This window comes from Rhipicephalus microplus, chromosome 5, assembly GCF_043290135.1.
Source record: "Rhipicephalus microplus isolate Deutch F79 chromosome 5, USDA_Rmic, whole genome shotgun sequence".
Classification (NCBI taxonomy): Eukaryota; Metazoa; Arthropoda; class Arachnida; order Ixodida; family Ixodidae; genus Rhipicephalus; species Rhipicephalus microplus.
The window spans coordinates 63,274,141-63,293,620 of NC_134704.1; the positions used below are offsets into that span (position 1 = coordinate 63,274,141).

At 46.0% G+C, this 19,480-nt stretch overlaps 2 protein-coding genes across 2 annotated transcripts in view; both read right to left on the reverse strand.

Moving 5' to 3' along the window:
* The window catches only part of Sobp (Sine oculis-binding protein), a 140,850-nt gene that overhangs the window by 41,990 nt on the left and 79,380 nt on the right, over nt 1-19,480 (reverse strand). The gene's annotated exons all lie outside the window — the stretch shown is intronic.
* LOC142817170 (uncharacterized) overlaps nt 8,632-19,480 on the reverse strand; it is a 13,875-nt gene continuing 3,026 nt past the window's right edge. The window contains exon 3 of the mRNA XM_075894232.1: nt 8,632-8,693. Within this exon, the coding sequence (XP_075750347.1) occupies nt 8,632-8,693 (62 nt within the window). The remainder of the gene's footprint in view (nt 8,694-19,480) is intronic.

A 19,480-nucleotide genomic window follows, 5' to 3' on the forward strand; every position in this document is an offset into this window, starting at 1 on the left:
GCTTGGCGGGACAACCAATACATGAATGCGTTCACCTCACACGTGGCGCTGGTCAAAGAGACAATGAAAACTTTGAAGGCGAGCAGAGTTTCATTAATCTTTTACGAAATAAAATCCCTATTCTGAAGATTAACTATTCACTAAATAACGCGTTAAATACCAGCAACGTCAGCGTTGTTCCGTAGTTTCACCCGAAGTCAGCGCCCTGTATACTAGGTTGCCTACTCGACCCCGTCGAACGCTATTAACGAATACTTAGCCTTATGACGGAAGATGAAAAAGAAAGAGCGAGCACTCAAGGCTGTATGGGGTATAGTTACGCCGCAGTTTTTCTAACTCGCAGAATTCAACATGCATGCCACTGGTGTATCGCTGCATCTGTTCGAAACGAGAAGAAAGGCTAAGCCCGTACCAGCGCACATATTTCCACGCGACATGATTTGCGATTCAGTGGACCGAATGGCGCACAGACGTAATCGCATATAGTGTCCCAAGCGAAGCGTGACAGCATTTAGGCGCTATTGGTCGGCCCGTGTACAGAGACAACACAGGGGCAAGTGGCGAACAGGCTGGCGTACAGCTGCTAGGCAAGCAAACGAAACATATAAAAAAGCATTTGGTCTTGTTCATGACTCTAATGAGACGTCATTAGAGGACTAATGAGACGCTCTAAATCATAGCGGTCCCGCCTCAAAGGGGCCCCCATACGGGGTACCGTACATGCAGTTCTGGTCTAAACCGAAGCCAACTCACTGATCCCCTTTCCTTCCTTTTGCTCCTATAGTGTTTTCTTGGTGCACGCTAGGCCCTAGTCGTTCTTCTTTTGGACCTACAGAAAGTGTAGCATGACCATGTACGCGCTCTTGCGCAATACACTCCCTTAGTGCAACGACGACTGCCCTGTAGCCAAACGCATGTTGGGTATCACTGTGAAAGCTAGCGGTGCGGAAGTTGCCTGGTATTTGGAGCTGAGGAGGAGAGACGCGGGTGAGCTGTGTGCTCGTGTATTTGAGTGGGAGGGAAGGCAGGCAGGCAGTAGGAGGTGGCTGACACAGCGGCAAGGACGGCAAGCCCAAGCTGCTTGACAGTGGCGCCAAAGCGAGAGCGCTGCCGGGGACGGACGCGGGATAATCACAGTTTTGGCGGCCGGGGACTGCCATGAAGGATCACCATGACGCGAGTGGAGAGCTGCGGCTTGGAGTCCTTCCGTAGGAAGCCACGTGGTCGCGCGACAGCATACGCACTTTGTGGGGTAGAACGACAGACTATTTGGTATACCAGTAGCAGCGACAGCAGCAGGAGGAGTATACATAGCTACCGAATGAGTATCGCCGTATCGTTGTGCAAGGGTCTGCGGAATGGCTGCTTCTGGACGTCCCGAGCCTTTAACCCCATTTGCTGATATTTCGAAGAACCACACAGAGCTACTGTGCTGTTTGTATGTGGAGTCCGAGGCCTGACGGAAGGAGATTGGGGCCCCCGTTGTAGAATACATCCGGGGACAACAAAGGGGCAACAAATAAACCGGTAACCTCACTCACTCACACGCAGACACATACACACGCCCACCCCATCTACCTAAACTATACAGGCCTCATTGCGCTCTCGTGTAGACGTATATTCATGATATTCTCGGAGATATACGTCCGTCTTATCACATGGCTTGCTGCTGCAGGAGTCGAGAGGTTACTATGGCTCATACGGTAAATATATGCTGATGATGACTGCACGGCGTTGCATGCTAATCTGCGACCACGGTTGTTTACGAACGGTAACAATTCACGTAAAGTAATAAAAGCCACGACTCGCGAACTTTGAGCGCTATAGTGGAAAAATTATGTAATTGAGTTCACTTGGCCTGCATGCAACGTTGATAGTAATTTAAAACCTGGCAGACAGATGTCTCCCAAGTGAAACGAAAAATGCCAATTTCGAGAGCCAATTTCGAGAGCCAATTCCCAGCCTCCGCAGCCTCCTCTTCATGGTGTTAGCACTATAAATAAACGAGCACCTTTACATGAGTAATATTGAAAACTGGGCACGTCTTTCAATAATTAATTGCTAGTCGAGGTAAACAGCGCAAAAAAAACGAAGACAGACTAAAGGAAAGACAGACATCGCACATTTTGAGTCCTTCATTTACTCTTCGTTTTTTTTTGTGCTGTTTACTTCGACCAGCTCTGAACCTTTACATGGCCACACTTGATGATCATCAGCATCAAGTCACGACAACATCCGCGAGATCTCTTGCTACACGGCCATCCGTGGCTGTTGTTTTCGCCAACCGGATGAAACGGTATAATGGCCAAAGGAGCACTATACATACTCGCGAGTTAAAGAGTTCTCGCCAGCGATCCTCCTTACCGGTCGTTTGGCAGCGAAAGCGAGTCAAGCTACAGGACGTGTACGTAACGCCGCTATTGCACGCGCACTTTACCATGTATAAGGACCGTGGCTTACAAATAAACGCACTCCTCGTCGGAGCGCGCTCGCATTCGTACCTGAGCATGCTCGTTTGCCGGAAAGGGAGCCAGTGGTCATTGCCGCAGTTCCACCCCGACCGAACCTATATGGCAGCATCGGATGCAGCAGGCGGTGTCTCTGTAATTATGTCTTTGCAGCGGGCGCATTTCCGAGGGGTATTTTTGCAGGCGGGCCCTCGGTGAGTTATGGCCCGCGAGTCTACGGAGCTAGTCGCGTGTATAATACCTCTGGCGCATGGTATACTGCCGTGGCTCAGCGCTCATTTCGCCGGTTCTTTGGCTTTTACTCGGCCGTTTAGAAAAGAACAAAGTGAATGCAGAGCAGTTTGGTCAAAACGAAGGGAGAGGCACAGTTTAGCGGGTTTCTCGGTGGACCAACTGTTGTCCCTGTTACGCGCATGCCTGTTGTGTACGCGTCAGAGAAAGGGGCGTGAGATAGCGTTGTGGGACCTACAGAGACATATATCCTGCAACCCCCCTTCTTTTGGGGCGTGTACCGCAGCGTTCGGTTTACGAGAAGTGGTAGACGACCGTAATGCCCCGCGCTATATATACACGTAAGTGGACTGTTTTCCCTCACGGCGTTTTGGTAATTGCGGCTGGCGCGATCATTACATGACCATTGCCAAACGGTTCGGAATGGGAGATTCGCCGCACGCAGAAAAATGTCTTTGCGGAGAACGTGCCGGACGACCGGGGTCAAGAAGCGTTTGGCCGCACGGATGTGGCATTGCGTATTCCCGGGGACAGCATTGCAATACATCTTGTGGGCGTTCGAAGCAACCATGTAGGCCCTAGGCGTAAGCGCTTTTGTCTTGTTTTCGAAAGAAATGGTGGATGATATGATATACGGCGTAGGAACCGGACAGTAATGGCAAACCGCTTGTAGAAGCCCTCGTGCGGGCTCCGTATACGTGAATATGATGATGAGGAGGATAATAATTATGATGATGACATCGACAAAGGGTGGACGTGGCAGGCTGATACAGTGCTGTAACTCAGTATTGACACTTCAGCTTTGCTATATCACATCACATTCGCGAGATGTGGACATACAAGGAATAGGCATCGTACATATTGCACACTATAAATAGAAACCCCCCTGCGCAGAGCGCGGAATGTCGGCGCATGGAAGGCGACCAGATCCCTTCAAGCAATAACAACTTTGGTATTGTTGCTTTCAATGCATTGCTCCTAAAACGCGTTTCGGCGCTTTTCGAGATGCATTTTGCATAAGTACACTAGATTGAACTCTGGAGTTCATGGGAGATCCACCGCAGGGTTCTTTCAATATAATATATATGGGAAGAATGGGTAGTACAAGGACTTGTCTAATCTTCGTATTTCTGCCTCTCTTGGACTTGGCGTGGCTTAAAGCCGCATTGTCACCTAACGAAAGTCAGCTACTATTCAGCAGTAGCACTACACCTTAACCTGTAAAGCTGACCATTTTCAATTGGCCCACGAAGCTAACCACCCTCCGTTCTTGCATTTGAAACAAAGCCAAAACAGAGCAATTAACTAAGCCACAAATGTGTTCGAAGCCCGTAAGCATGAAGACTATAGGCAAGTCCGTGCACTACCAATCATTCCCATGGTCGCCCAACAATCGCAGTGGCAGAGTCTATTTATTTATTTATTTATTTATTTATTTATTTATTTATTTATTTATTTATTTATTTATTTATTGATACTGCACTCTCAAGCAGACATTATAACAGGCGTGGAACATTGATACATGATATTCAAAAAAAGGCACAATAGCATTCTAAGAAAATACATGAAGTGAAAAATACAGTGCGCACAGATAAAACAACGAGGCTAAGAAAATTACAAGAACACAACAAAATTTAACAGCAAATAGTAACTGTGAAATGCAAGAGTACAAAACCAAGCTGAATAAACAAAAAATGAATAAAATTTCAAGGAGCAAATTTGTCAAATTCAACAAGAATTCAATAATTGGAACGAAAAATAAAAGAGAAGAATATTCAACAGTAAATTGGAACGAAAAATAAAAGAGAAGTATATTCAACAATACTAACACGCTATATACTGCAAATGTTCTTCAAACAAAGAAAGTGAGGCTTCTGTTACAATATTCGCGGGTAGGTTATTCCAATCAACGATAGTTCAAGGGAATAAAGAGTATTTAAAGCAGTTCTTTTGTGGAAGTAAAGGTGTTGTTGTGAAAGAATGTTTTTGCCTGGTTGCGTAACCCCGAGAATAATTGACAATGGGAGAGGAGTCTATGCTGCAATGTCCTTTAGCTATTTGGTAAAATAATATCAGTCGGCCAGTTCTACCTCCATTGCTGGCTGAAGGCAACCCTGATCGTTTGATGAGTTCAGTGATTGAGGAACGACCGTATAAGTTATAGATGTAGTGAACTACTTTTCTTTTGTATTTTTTTTCAGTTTGCTGATATTTGTTTCGGTTGGTGTATGGGTTCCAAATCGCCATGGCATATTCAAGTATGGGGGATATAACGGACTCGTATGCCAGGAAAAGAACGGAAGGAGTTGAAAATTTTAAAGATCGTCTTAAAAAGAATAACTCACACAATGCCTTATTCGTAACAGCACCTATATGTTTTAACCAAGATAAATTTTTTGTGAACAAACGACCCAGGTATTTATGGTATTTATATTCATCGACCTCAAATGGAAAGTTTTCGTTTGCCCCGTAATGAAAAAAAGTTAATTTTTGGAAACTCTATGGCGTTCTGGGCTTGCCGGTTTTCCGACTTTTCCAACGTGTTCAGAACACCATTTTCTGATGTCGCAAGCTCGACCATGTCGTTCCTGTCAAGTAGAACAGCAGGACTGCCTTGTTGCTTGTTACAGATTGTTTTCAAAGGGTAATGCCCATATTGCTGGCCCCAATTCATCAGCGTATTCTTCTAGAATCTACCAGGATCTGTTCTATATAACGCTATAGCGTATACTAACGCTAATACGTGATTCTCAAGGCGTAAGTACTTGCTTGCTTAGCGCAGGCTTTCTTCTGTGGTGGCCACCTTTTCGCATTTCATTTCGAACAATGTTACATCCTAGCCACTTGCCTTTTTCATTTTTTTCTTTTGCAGGGCGGCACATTTCTGGAATATCACTCATCTCCACAACTGCCTTTTTAATCTTCCCTTTGTATATGTACCACTCTATGGAAGCTGTTGGTCACTTCTCCGTGAAGCGCAGCCAGAACATTTAATAAAATCAATATCTGCACGTGAACGGCGGCTCGCCTGCTTTCGTAACGCGTACCGCGCGCCCAAAGTTCGCTCGGCCCACACGCGAAACCTCGATTAAACGGAAAACTATTTTGCGTCGCGTGTGTTTTGCCCGGTGTCATCGGGGCGCCTCCATTTTATTGTTGTTGTTTCCAGCTCTTGGTAAGACAATGCAAGAAACCGAATTCCGTGCACACGTGCGCGCCCCCTTGTGGGCTGCCGGAGCGTCCCGCGAAAGGGTTTTCGGAAAAGCGCATAGGCGGTGTCACACATGTGCGCGTGTTGACCGTTTCGTTTATACCACACAGCATTTGATATCTCTGCCGGAGAGGAGCGGACCCACACTGGCGTAACCCTACACCTTTGTGAAGCCGTATCCACGTATTCTCATTATCTAGGTGGACAAACATCGGGAAAATGAAACGTGACAAGAGAAGGTCTGCGCGGGGTTGGGTCCTTTGAGATGTTTTATTTCGGTAACGCCCGAGGCACTTCCAAGTATACAGTAAAAAAAAATAAAAATACGTGAGCCCCATTCTGCTAGGGTCACTTTGTTTTTGCAGAAGGCCTGTTTAAAGCTGAGACTCCGGAATACATTTCCGAGCCACGTGGATTACCTTCACTGGGTCACGGCGTATGAAGGTTGTTGAAGATTGATTGTCAAGACCTGCAGTGTCACGTAGTTATTTCGGTATATATGACGGGGCGCTCATCTTCTGAGCTGCATACCGAATTGAATAAATATGTTTTCTCTTAGGAAATAATACTTCTGACGAACGAGACAAAGAAATAACTTTGAAAAAAAAAAACGCCCCGCCTGCGCGGTAGGCGCAGCACAGTCGTAGCGAAAGCTAGAAGAACGGCCTAGAAGAGCAAGGGCGTCTATATTTTATTTTTAATATTTCGTCCAACGGACTATGCGAACCTGCTTGAAAACACGCTCAGAAACAATCGAAACGTTTAACCGCCAGGCGAAGCACAGTTCGTCCCACTTCCCTTCCGTGCCAGCACGCAATGCGGGCGGTCCAATTACGCATGCTCAGCCTCCCTCTTTTCAAAGTACTCCCTTCAAACACTAAACCTTAAGCCACGTGCAAGGAAATCAACGGGCAAAGTGTTGTAAACACACGGGGGCTCACAACTGCGGCTGACAGCGAAGAAGCGAGATAAGCGAAGGCAAAATCATCGCGCGCCATCTGTAAGCGAGACAGCATATAATGGGACAACAGAATGTGCAATGCGTACGGCGTGCGCACAGTATGCGACGCTTTATGTATACCGTCTTTGAACCTTTGTGTATTTGTATTACGCCTATTGAACTGCATGCTTTGTTCGTCGTTTACATTTAACTTGCGGTTAATTCCCCAGGCTCTTAAAACACAAAAAAAAGGGGGGGAGCGCATTATCCTCTCCCGGTGTTGCTTGTCTTTCTCGCGCACTTCGTGAGGCACCGTGTAGGAGTGATTTTCTTGAAGTCTATGGAGCACATATAACTCTCAATCGGTCCAGGCAATGTATGTCTGTCATTTAGCTAAGCATATAGGCCACAGTAATGTAGCCGGTCGTATTCTTCCAAAATTGGGGGAGGGGGGTCGGAGCATACTTTATGTATGTCCATGTTCGTGCGTTGGTTTGTGTGCCTGTATTTAGATATGTAAAATGAAAAATTTTCGAGGTCGAAAGGTTTAATCCCCCCTTCCCTGCTGTACGCCCGTGACGAGCCGGTCGGCCACTCGAACAACGACACGTTAAGGCAGTGCTGAAGATGCGCGGGTACGACAATCTTGTTCCATTGGTGTATTTCACAGGACAGTGTGAGAATTGAACGACAGGACACGTGCAGCAAGGGGGAAGTTCCAGAATACACGAATGAACGGAACTGCTTTCCATTGGTGCGCGAGGTTTCTCGTTTGGCTCCCGTGAGTTAGGAGGATCGGTGTGTTTCGAGTGGTGTTGCCGTATACTACTACGCCACATACGGTACCCAGGCCGTCGTCAGGTACGTCACCTGGCGTCGTAGCTGAGGACGAACTCCTACTGCATGTTCCCTCAAAATCAATGAAGGTGGCCACGCCGGCCGAACACTTATGAAGTGCGTAAGTCCCGTACGTATATACGGGACTTGTCTAAGGGCTGGACAAGTCTGCCCATCTTCATATTTTAGCGCAAGCACACAGGGACACAGGGAAGTTCCTGTGCGCTTGCACAAAAATTTCAAGATGGATATGTTCCAACTAGGCCGAATCGCAGTATTGCTCAAGTCTGCCCTACACCTTTGCTCAGCAGGACTCCATCCCTTTGTCGTTTGAAATGTAGGGTTATGACTCATTAGCATGCATGTTGTTGACAATAGCAGTGGCCGAAGATTCCTGTGTACTTCCAACAAATGAGCACTTCTCACGTTCACACCATAAATATTTAGGACCAAAGGCAGGCCGTTGTCAGAGTCACGTGATTACCTAATTTTCGTTTTTTTTTCGTTTTTCCCTTCGTTGCGGAGCTGTGTCCTACAGCTTGAAAGTGCCTGAAGGGCCTCACTTGGCAGCAGTAACATCAAAAATAGCATACATACACACGCGCGCAAAGCATGTGTATGTATGCTAGAAAGCAAACGTCAAACGAAAAAAAAAACCCTCTGTCAGCATAGCCCTCGCGGTTATGCCAACATATCTCTAGACAGACCACGTTAGTGATGATGGAACTGCGCCGTACACGAATTAGGAGCTCCGTGGTGGTTCACGGAGTGAGCGATTGGAAAATAAAGAACCCCCCCCGTCAGTCAGAACCGCGCCAGTCTGTGTGCGTCCCGTACAGTTATTGTGACGGATGAGCTAATGCTGTGGCGATGCTGGACATGCAGGGACGGCTGGGAAGAACAAATAACAGTTTCCGGGGTAAATACGATTACGGTGCGGTCAATTATCGGTTTCGCCGCTCCCGAGACTCGACGAGGACGCTGTCGCGCACTGCCACTAAGCCACCTGTATTTGGTACGTAGAAAAGAACGCTAAATATAAGGGCACCTTTCCTTTGTTTGACACAATATTAATGAAAAATGACGGACAGTTATATCAAAAATAGTGTAAGGAATGTTACTAGAAGTCATTTTAATATAATTGTGAAGAAACAAAAGTGGACGAAAAGATAACTTACTGTGGGCAGGGGCCCAACATCGTTCTGGCAGACTTAATGCCTTCAGGTTGTATGCGAGGGATTATTGTTCAGCTCCCAGCTCGTTATAAAATCGCGTGCTACGTGACGCCTACAGGCAAAAAAAAAAATGAGTGCCCCACACTCACCGCAATGGTAACAGGCGTGTGGCAGCTTGGGCTAGTTGGTATGACATGACGATAGTTATAGCGCGAGAACAAAACGACGACACAGAGACAAGAAGGACACGAAGGACACGAGCGCTCGTGTCTTCCGTGTCCTTCTTGTCTCTGTGTCGTCGTTTTGTTCTCGCACTATAACTATCGGCAACAGGCGGCGCTGACTGACGCTCCCACGTTCAAATGCACATAGATACCCCATAAAGCGGAAGGGAGAATAGCCACCCTGGTATCTTAGTTGGTAGATCATCAGACGCGTTATGCGAAGGTCCCAGGTTCGGTTCCTGTTCATGGCAAACTATCCTTCCGTCCACTTTTCTTTCTACACAATTACAAGTACTTCTAATAACATCCTCTATACTTTCCTTGGCATAACTGCCTGTCAGTTCTGATTAATATTATGGGCAGTAACAGCGCACAAACTCACGGGACGAAGAGAAGAGACGGTGAGAGAATGAACTATCAGTCCTGCTTCTGATTAATTTTTGTTTGTATACGGTATGTAACCTACACTCTGCGCTTTCTTCTCTATACAAAAAAGTCACGTGGTCTCTCGTTCATTCGTCTAACACAACTCGAAGGTTATAAAGCCATGTTATTTTTTTTCCTTCGCAGTCGACTGAGCCAATCTTTTAGATGGGGCCATTCCTGCGCTTCATGGAATTCGCCGTATCGTCCACGTGCCACAAGAAGACGAAGTCGCACAGAGCCGAATTTTTAAGATTCTCTCTTACTACGGAATTCCTAATCACGCAAAATATAAAGCTTATATATTGTCGCGGGTTATAAATTATTGCCGCGTGCAGCTATGCACGCGGCAATATGGTGGTTTTGGGACGCTAAACCCTACATATCAATCAATCAGTCAATAACTTTTTTTTGTTGTCCTTTCCCTTTACCCAAGTGTACGGTGAGCAAATGGACCCGTTTCTGGTTAAAAAGCCTGCATACTCTTTCTTTCCTTACTTCTTTCTCCATTCCTTTATTTTTCTGTTTATTTTTTTTTCTTTATTTTCTTGTTTCTCGTTCCTGAGCCCACATCCTTGCACCACGCGTGCACCGCACAGCACGGATTGCCACTTCGCGGCTCGTCGAATGAGCTACCACCTTCCGGCAAGTTTTGAAACGCGCGCCGCCGCTACACCCTACGGGACTGCTATGCGAGCGCCGCCCTCCACTCTCTTTCTCTCTTTTACGAAAGCAAAACCAACAAAACGGCAGCAGGATCGCGAGTCTACGAGGCGATGCTTCTGCGAACCTGTTATTCAAGTGTCGACGTTTTACGAGAGGTGGCGGTAGCCGTCAACCCGCGCCGTTCTCGGCCCGTTTTCTTTTCACTTGTCGGCTTCCCCACACGTGCTCGTAACGTGCGGAAAAGCCCACTTCAGCTTCACTTGGTGTTTAACAGTGTGCGCGTGAGACCATTCTTGTGTCATCAGGGGTGGCGCCATCGAGGGGTATGAGGAAATACTTATGCGGCGAGGTAAATTGTTGCTCGCATCTTTCTGCCATCAATTTTCGTTACTTAGACGGCACATATAACTGCTCTTGGATAAAGCTTGCTTAAAACTCCGTTTATTTCCACTAACCTGATTGATCTTGTGTAATGGCGTTCCCGTGCTTAAAATCGTCAAGCTAGTTTAGCCTCGATTTGTTATCTAATCCTCTTCGTTTGCTGAGAGCCTTGAACTGAAGCTTCGAAAGGTCATTGGGATTGCTGTGCTGGACCACGAGTCTCACCATAGACGTGTAGCTAAGTGTACATATAAGTTACCGCGTACCTATAGTCCTATACAGATAGGTAATGCTTTCAGCATGCTTGCTCGTTTTAGTAACAACGGCTTACTCATCAAGCTTTAGTTATTGCTTTAAAGACTTTACAACGAATGAACATTTTTTTTTTGCGTCACCAAAGAAGTGTTGGGCCTGAGGGATGACGGGGTAAAGTGTGATGGGGTAGGAGGAGTAGGGGGGAGTAGACCGTAGTAGGGAGTAGACCGTTGTGCCTTGGACTCAATGGAGCAACGGGAGAGGGATGAAACGTAAAGTTATAGCCGGCATTGCTGATAAATATGACTACTTCAGAATGCGTACGATAACAAACTGACTTTACTGGTGTTCAAATTAACGTACATACAAAAAGGAGTGGAAGTGTTGCTGGTACAGCTGCGAACGACAAGTGATCGTTAATCAACTGCAGCCAGCAAATCGTTATTAAGTGGAGGGAAACGTTGGACGACAGAAAGTTTAATGGTGGGTGGTTGAGTGGGTGGTAATAATTATTATCGTCTGATGTGATCAAGGAAGAAAAAATACAAATAAACTTGCTGGCATAAAATAGAATCAGTTCGCTCAAAAGAACGGTAAGTCGAAGATTATTGGGAGTGTCCTTAGCGCTGCAGTGGACATTAAAAGAAACAATAATGATTATCATCATCATCACCACATCCTGCTGAGTCATCGTCATCATCATCATCATGAGCCTGGCTACGTCCACTGCAGGACAAAGGTCTCTCCCATGTTTCGCCAGTTAACTCGGCCCTGTGCTTGCTGCTGCCAATTTATATCCACAAACTTCTTAATCTCATCTGCCCACCTAACCTTCTGTCTCCCCATAACCCTCTCGCTTTCTCTGGGAATCCAGTTAGTTACCCTTAATGACCAGCGGTTATCCTGTCTATCAATATGGATAGGATAGTTAAATTAGCGGAGGAGTTTTACAGAGATCTGTACAGTACCCGGGACAACCACCACTTAATTACTATAAGCACTAGCCGTAACCCAGATGACACCCCACCAGTAATAATAGAAGAAGTCAGAAAAGCCTTGGAGAGCATGCAAAGAGGCAAAGCTGCTGGTGAAGATCAGGTAACATCAGATCTGCTGAAAGATGGGGGACAGATTGTGTTAGAAAAAATAGCCACCCGGTTTACGAGGTGTCTCCTGACGGGAAGAGTACCAGTCTCTTGGAAGAATGCTAACATCATCTTAATACAAAAGAAAGGAGATAACAAGGACTTGAAGAATTACAGGCCGATCAGCTTGCTCTCTGTAGTATACAAGCTATTTACAAAGGTAATTGCTAACAGAGTTAAGAAAACACTAGAATTCAATCAACCAATGTAACAAGTAGGATTTCGAACAGGCTACTCAACAATCGACCACATTCATACTATCAATCAGGTAATAGAGAAATGCCCAGAATATAACCAACCACTATACATAGCCTTCATAGATTACGAGAAGGCGTTTGATTCAGTAGAAATATCAGCAGTCATGCAGAACTGCGGAATCAGGGCGTCGATGAAGTATATATAAACATCCTGGAAGAAATCTACAGGGGATCTACTGCTACCATAGTGCTTCATAAAGAAAGCAACAGAATACCAATCAAGAAGGGTGTAAGGCAGGGGGACACAATCTCCCCAATGCTATTTACCGCGTGCTTACAAGAGGTTTTCAGAGACCTAGAATGGGAACAGTTAGGGATAAGAGTTAAGGGAAAGTACCTTAGTAACCTGCTCTTCGCCGATGAGATTGCATTGCTGGGTAACTCAGGGGACGAATTGCAACTCGTGGTTACGGAGTTAGACAAGGAGAGCAGAAAGGCGGGTCATAAAATAATCTGGAGAAAACGAAAGTAATGTGCAACCTGGGAAGAGAGCAGTGCTTCGAGATTGGTAATAGTGCACTTCAAGTTGTAAAAGACTGTGTCTACTTAGGGCAGGTAGTAAAAGCGAAGCCGAACCACGAGATTGAAGTAACTAGAAGAATAAGAATGGGGTGGAGCACATTTGGCAAGCACTCTCAAATCATGACAGGTAGATTGCCACTATCCCTCAAGAGAAAGGTATATAACAGCTGTATCTTGCCGGTACTTAGTTACGGAGCAGAAACCTGGAGACTTACAAAGAGGGTTCAGCTTAAATTGAGGACGACGCAGCGAGCAATGGAAATGAAAATGGTAGGTGTAGCCTTAAGAGACAAGAATAGAGCAGAGTGGATTAGGGAACAATCTGGGGTTAAGGATATCATTGTTGAAATCCTGTTGAGTAGTTACTTCCATAGAGGCCACTCCCACAGGGAGGTTTAAGAATCCATGCCAAATGCACACCGACCCACCCTTTCACCACATACATACATACATACATACATACATACATGCATACATACATACATACATACATACATACATACATACATACATACATACATACATACATGCATGCATGCATGCATGCATGCATACATACATACATACATACATACCAACATACATACCAACATACATACATACATACATACATACATACATACATACATACATACATACATACATACATACATACATACATACATACATACATACATACATACATACTTACATACATACATACATACATACATACATACATACATACATACATACATACATACATACATACATACATACATACATACATACATACATACATACATACATACATACATACATACATACATACATACATACATACATACATACATACATACATACACATTAGACAAGCATACAAGAGTGGCGTGGTTTCCGGAACGTGAAATCGGTCCGGAGCACCACAGAATGAACGGCAGCTGACGATGCCGCACAAGTGATCATTTTCGCGTCAAGGCGGTCAGCCAGCCTACACGGCTACGATGACAGTGGGCCGAAGGCGGCACCGTCACCGAAGTCAGTGTTTAGTCTCCTTTGTTTGTTGTACGAGGAATGAAAAACGGGCCAAACCGACCTGCAGCAAAAACCGCCTAGCTTGCAACGGCAAGAAGCCCGCCGAGGAAACTGTTTGGAGCAAGCAGTAAGTAGTATCGGACACCGCGATGACGACTTCCGCGTTGTTCTAGCTGTTGCTGTTGTCGGCGCGCGCTTTCGGGCGCGCTAATTTTTCTGTGCGAACGTTCGCGCCACGCGCCCCCAGTAAGTAGCACACGCCAATACACGCGTCTCGTGGAGCAGAAGCAGGCTCATTTCACACGCACTGCCCACGATCACGAATTGTCTGTCACGCCCCGCTTCGCTTCAACGAGATATTGACGTGTGAAGCAAACAAGAAAAAATAAAAAAGGAGGAAAGGCATGCACCCTCGTATACTTAGTGTAGCAAAGGACGAATAACCGCATATGTAGGTAGTAAGTGGTTCTTAAAAGAAAGAATAAAAAAAAGCCCCGTAGCTGTCTGCAACCTAGTGCGACACCTCAACAGTGGCTCACGAGGGATGGGGGTAAGGAGAGATTAAAAGGGATAGGGAGGATTAAAGGGATAGGGATAGAGATAGGGCAGGGACAGAGAGACCCACATACGGAAGTAAGGAGAAGATAGGAAAGATGGACATGGTCGCAAAAGTCCGAGGACGGGGCACCACTCAGCGAGAGCTCTTGTCGGCGGCAGGAGATGGCGTAGGGCGAGCCAGTCGGCCAGAGCTGCGCTGTCGTCGGAGATCGCGGGGACGCAACCGGTCGGCACGAAATCCGGCGAGCGAGTCCCGTATATGTGCGCGCTCGATGTGTCGTGCTGTATGAAACTTCATTTTGTACGTTTGGTTTCGCCGCGAAAAGCGCAAGCCGATCTCCACCGTCTCGTTAGATCAGTGACCTAAACTAGATAGAGTTCGATTACGCCTTTACCTTGCTCGAAGCGTTGTAACTGAAATTCCGACGTTCAACGTGGCTGTCGGATACAAAGATTGTACGGATAGTGGATAATCCACAGCATGGCATGAAGAGACCATTACATACGAGTCTTTTTAAGGTTAAATCCTTACATGCCGTATCAAACACGAAAATTGATGGTAGCCGTCTGCGGCGTCGACACGAGTGATACAAAAGATCACCACCACGTGATTACGTCACCATGTGACGTTATGTTCACGTCACTGAAACACCAAAGTTCCTGACATCATCGTGACGTCACATAACATCATCGCTTGCTCAACTATGGGTCGATAACTGAGGTTGTACGAAACAAGAAAGTTATGGATCGTAGAAAACCGTCACGTTAGTTCACGTTTAGACGTAAGTTACAGCAGATGGTGTTCAAATTAATATACAGCTTTATCACTTAACCGACAACAAAATGTTCTTTTCACAATGAAATAATGTTTATTTGCATTTTTTTGTTTTAAGAATGAAAATAATTTGTCAAGTTGTCGGTGTTGACGGCTACCTTTCTATTTGGTTGTACGGCAGCCTTCTCGTTGATAAAAACAGAGTGAGAGAGAGAAAGGAGTTACTTTGCTAGTGCAGCGTAAGAAAAGCGTAAGGATATCGATACGACTTGTTCTAAAGTGAAATTGTCCACGTTTGCGTATATTCAGAATATTTCCAATTGAATACGAGCCGAACACATTCGGGAGCTCTTCCGTAACAATGGGTGAGGGTACGGTGGCCTCAGCGTCCCTTCAAGAGGACGACACCAGCGCAACGTCAACTCAGGATGGGCCACTCGTTCTTGTCAAAGATGCGCGGGCACACAGCGTGTCGTCATGTCCGAGTTATCAAAATTTTAAGACTGAAGAAAGGACGTTGCTTATAGGCCACCTTCGAATCTGGCGCTTGTGCCAACGCAGGTCGTATGTAAGCAATACATCGGTTGCATAACGGCTTCTTCTGCCCGGACGATTCACAGGAAAATTGAGTTGAACGAGCTGCCCATCACGATTTGCGTAATAAGACTCGGCCAGAAGGTGGAAAAAAAAAGGCATTTTATTGCGGCGCTCGTATGAAACGCAATATGTATTCGCGAGCAGAGGGGTGTTCATATGTGGCAACTGTGATGTGAGCTAAGATAGGATATCGAAAAATGTGATCAATGAAAAGTTCTCCGAAATAAAGGAAATCATTTTTTTGCTAATCTCTCGTTACTTAGCATGCACGCGCCGTAGCGAAAGTGCCGAGCGAATTTTCAATACCTTATTGCGCAACGATGCCCACGTAATGACCTGTGAAATGGATGACCTTTGTAATTACCACCCCTTCCCACGAAAAGTATTCCACTATGGTTGCAAAGAAAGAAAATAAATAAATAAATAAATAAATAAATAAAATAAATATCGTGATAGAAAGAGCTCAGAAGACTAAAGTAGGCGTGACTCCAGTAAAAAAAAAAAACTGTCATGAGACACTTTATTACCATTTATTGCAATAATGGGAAGTGAAAGAAGGTAGAAGTAAGCGTAACTAGCTCGGTCATTACTATTTTACGAGTTAGTGAGTGAGAGAATGAATTTTAATGATAGGGATGGCTCAGTGCCTTCAGCAGGGGTGGTAGCCAATGGATCATTATTCTAAAAAAAAAAGTGCTGGTGATGCTATCGACCGTTGCGGAACATTAGGTGCACGCGAAAAATTTGCCTTCGTGGAGGACAAAATGGTATTGGAAGTGATGGCGTCTAGAACGCCATACCTCTAAAATTAAGTAAAGATGGACGTGGCATTGATCGCGATCAAAAAAAAAAGGGGGGGGGGGGAGAGGCGCCTAGCTTTTCTTTTTCTTTTCTTTTTTTTGCACGTGAAACGTGCAAGTTGACACAATATCTGTGTCTTTAAGAAAAACAAAAACAAACAAAAAATATCTACCACCCGTAAGTGGAGTTGCTGCTTCTATAATATATATTCGGAAGATGCGCTTGCAGGTGGGATCAAACTCGTGACTTTCGGCATGAAAGAAGCGATGAAGCCGCAGAAGTAATACTAACCCCCCCCCCCCTTCTCGTATTTGCTTCATGGTAAATTTGTAAATGATAATTTTCATTTGTATAGATCATTGAACAAGCCAATAACTCCCTAATTACTGTACCTTTGAAGTTACAACTCGGCTAACATTTTATCGTGTTTCTTGGTTCTGTTGTTTTCAACAGCGAAGCTGTATTCAGCAAATCGTTCTTTGTTCACCCCGTACCAAACAAAAAAAAAACAATCATCGTCATAAACGCGTACGTGCCACAAAAACTGGGTGAATACTACCACTGGGTCTCGCTTGCTGGATTCCATGCCGACCGGTTGTGCCCTCGCGATCTCCGGCGTCAGCGTAGCTCTGGCTCGCCCTACGTCACTTCCTGACGCCGACGACCTTCGACGACAGAGTAGCTCTGACCGACTGGACTTGCTCTACGCCATCTACTGACGCCGACAAGAGCTCTCGCAAGTGGTGCCCCGTGCTCGGACTCCTGCGACCGTGTTTCCATCTTTCCTCTCTCTCCTGTCCCCTCAGTTTGTTCTCGCTCGCTCTGGCTCACCACCTCACGTCTCTTCCTCTTTTCTACACCTTTACTTCTACCCTTTTTATCCCTCCTCACCCCCATCCCTTGTGAGCTACTGTTGAGGTGTCGCTCACTGAAGCACACAGTTACGGGGCTCACTTTTTTCTTCCTTTCTCTCTTAAGAATCACCCTAACATTACCACCACTGACTGAGTCCACTTCACCAACTACAAATTGCTGCGAAGCGACGGCGGCGAGCCCAAGACCCCTAATACGTATACGACGAAAGTATACATCAGGGATCGAGAAAAGCAACGGCACCTGCGAGAAGATCGGGAGGCGATGGAAGGCTGGCGCCAACGACGACTGCCCGTATATATGTGTGAGGGGGGGGGGGCTAACGTTTAATTTCAGCGCAAGTTCCTGTGGCCGGAGTTCGAACATTCATGTCGTGTCTCTCTGTGGTTTAACTCGGACCTCTCTGCGCTGAAAATCTACGCAGAAACAATCCAGCATCTCCTAACTAAAGCCTACAGCAGTTACTTAGAAGAAACATAGATAAAGCCTAGACACAACTTTGAAGTAACAAGGTATGTTCTGAGAGCCATTCAGTCTTGCTCTTTCAAGGCTTGAGCAGCCTTCGTCATTTGTGTGTGTGTGTGTGTGTGTGTGTGTGTGTGTGTGTGTGTGTGTGTGTGTGTGTGTGTGTGTGTGTGTGTGTGTGTGTGTGCGTGTGCGTGTGCGTGTGCGTGTGCGTGTGTGTGTGTGTGTGTGTGTGTGTGTGTACAGTCAGACTTTCTGTAGCCAGCAAAAAAAATTTGAGGCGGCCCTAATCCTTCCCCCATCCCCCGAGGTAACACTGGGTTTTTGTCCCACTACAAAGGTGGATCTCGAAGGCCACATAGAACGGGGCATGTGATTGAGATCTGCTCCGCCAGGTGCCGTAACTATCTCAGCTGCTCGCGATAAAACCGTCATAGCTTTCAATTACCTTCCTCAAGTTACTCACGAACTTCGATGAACTCAATTCATTACTTGAGTAAGTTCATTGAAGTTAATATATTTCATCAAATAATGGCATTATTTTTAATTATTTCATCAGTTATTTGGCCCTTATCTTGATATGAACTTATGGCCTATTATTACATGCATTCAATAACACTACTAACTTGAGCTACAGCCATCGAGTTCGCACCATTTCGTACCGGAAGTGGTCTGTGCCAGTTCGTACCGGACTTCGTACCGGAAGTGCTCAACAGGAAGTGGTTGGAAGAGAAACAAAGAGTATCGCTCGTTGCTCGTGCCCCTAATAACGAATCGTAAAGGATCATTCCCATCTAGTTCAAGCACTGACCGTGCAAACATCGGTCACTGGTGACGAATATATAAGCGACCCAAGGCGACGTTCCCACCTGCGTGCGACTTTACGTCGACGAACACAATTCACATCCACTATACGGTGTTGTTATTGCCGCAAAAAATGAACTCCTGCGCGTCCCATTCGTCGCATTCCTGCGCGTTCCATTCGTTCCGAGTTTCGGGACGGCAGTCACGCGACTGAAAAATTGAGCATTGGGTGACCAAGCCAGAACATTCACTTTGCGACCAACGCGGCCATTCGCGGCAAGTAGCCTTGGTCTCGCGAGAGGTGCTAATCGCAGATGTGAACGAGCCTTAAAGTGGCCCTGCAACGATTCTCGAGCATGGTCGGAAAACGCTGCCGATCGGTAGTCGAGGCTTCCGATAACATGCGAGCCATACATCATGGCGCAGCACACGTACGACCTGAAATTTACAACAAATTCTCAAAGTGTGCTAAAGCTTACTTCCTCTTCTCTCGACGAATGAAGCTATAGGTTCAATATCACTACGTCCCAGGCATAGTATCGGTCATTGACTGATTTGAAATGGCCCACTCGGTCGTTACTGGGGCCTTCGCGGGTGACCGCGACTTGTCCGAACGGGCGCGCCCGATCACCCTGAATAACAAAGCGCGATATCGAAGGAAAAAAAAAAGGTTCAAGCTCTCGAGGCGCGCGCGACGCATTATCTTTCTCCGTTCCATCCCTCCCTGCTTAGATTCCAGCGCTTTCGCCAGAAAAGAGAGATTGCAAATACAACGTGCGACAAAACTCCGGTCTGACAATTTGCGCCTCGGTGATCTCGTGAGGTAATAAGCTCTTTCAGTGGATCCATTTCATGGCT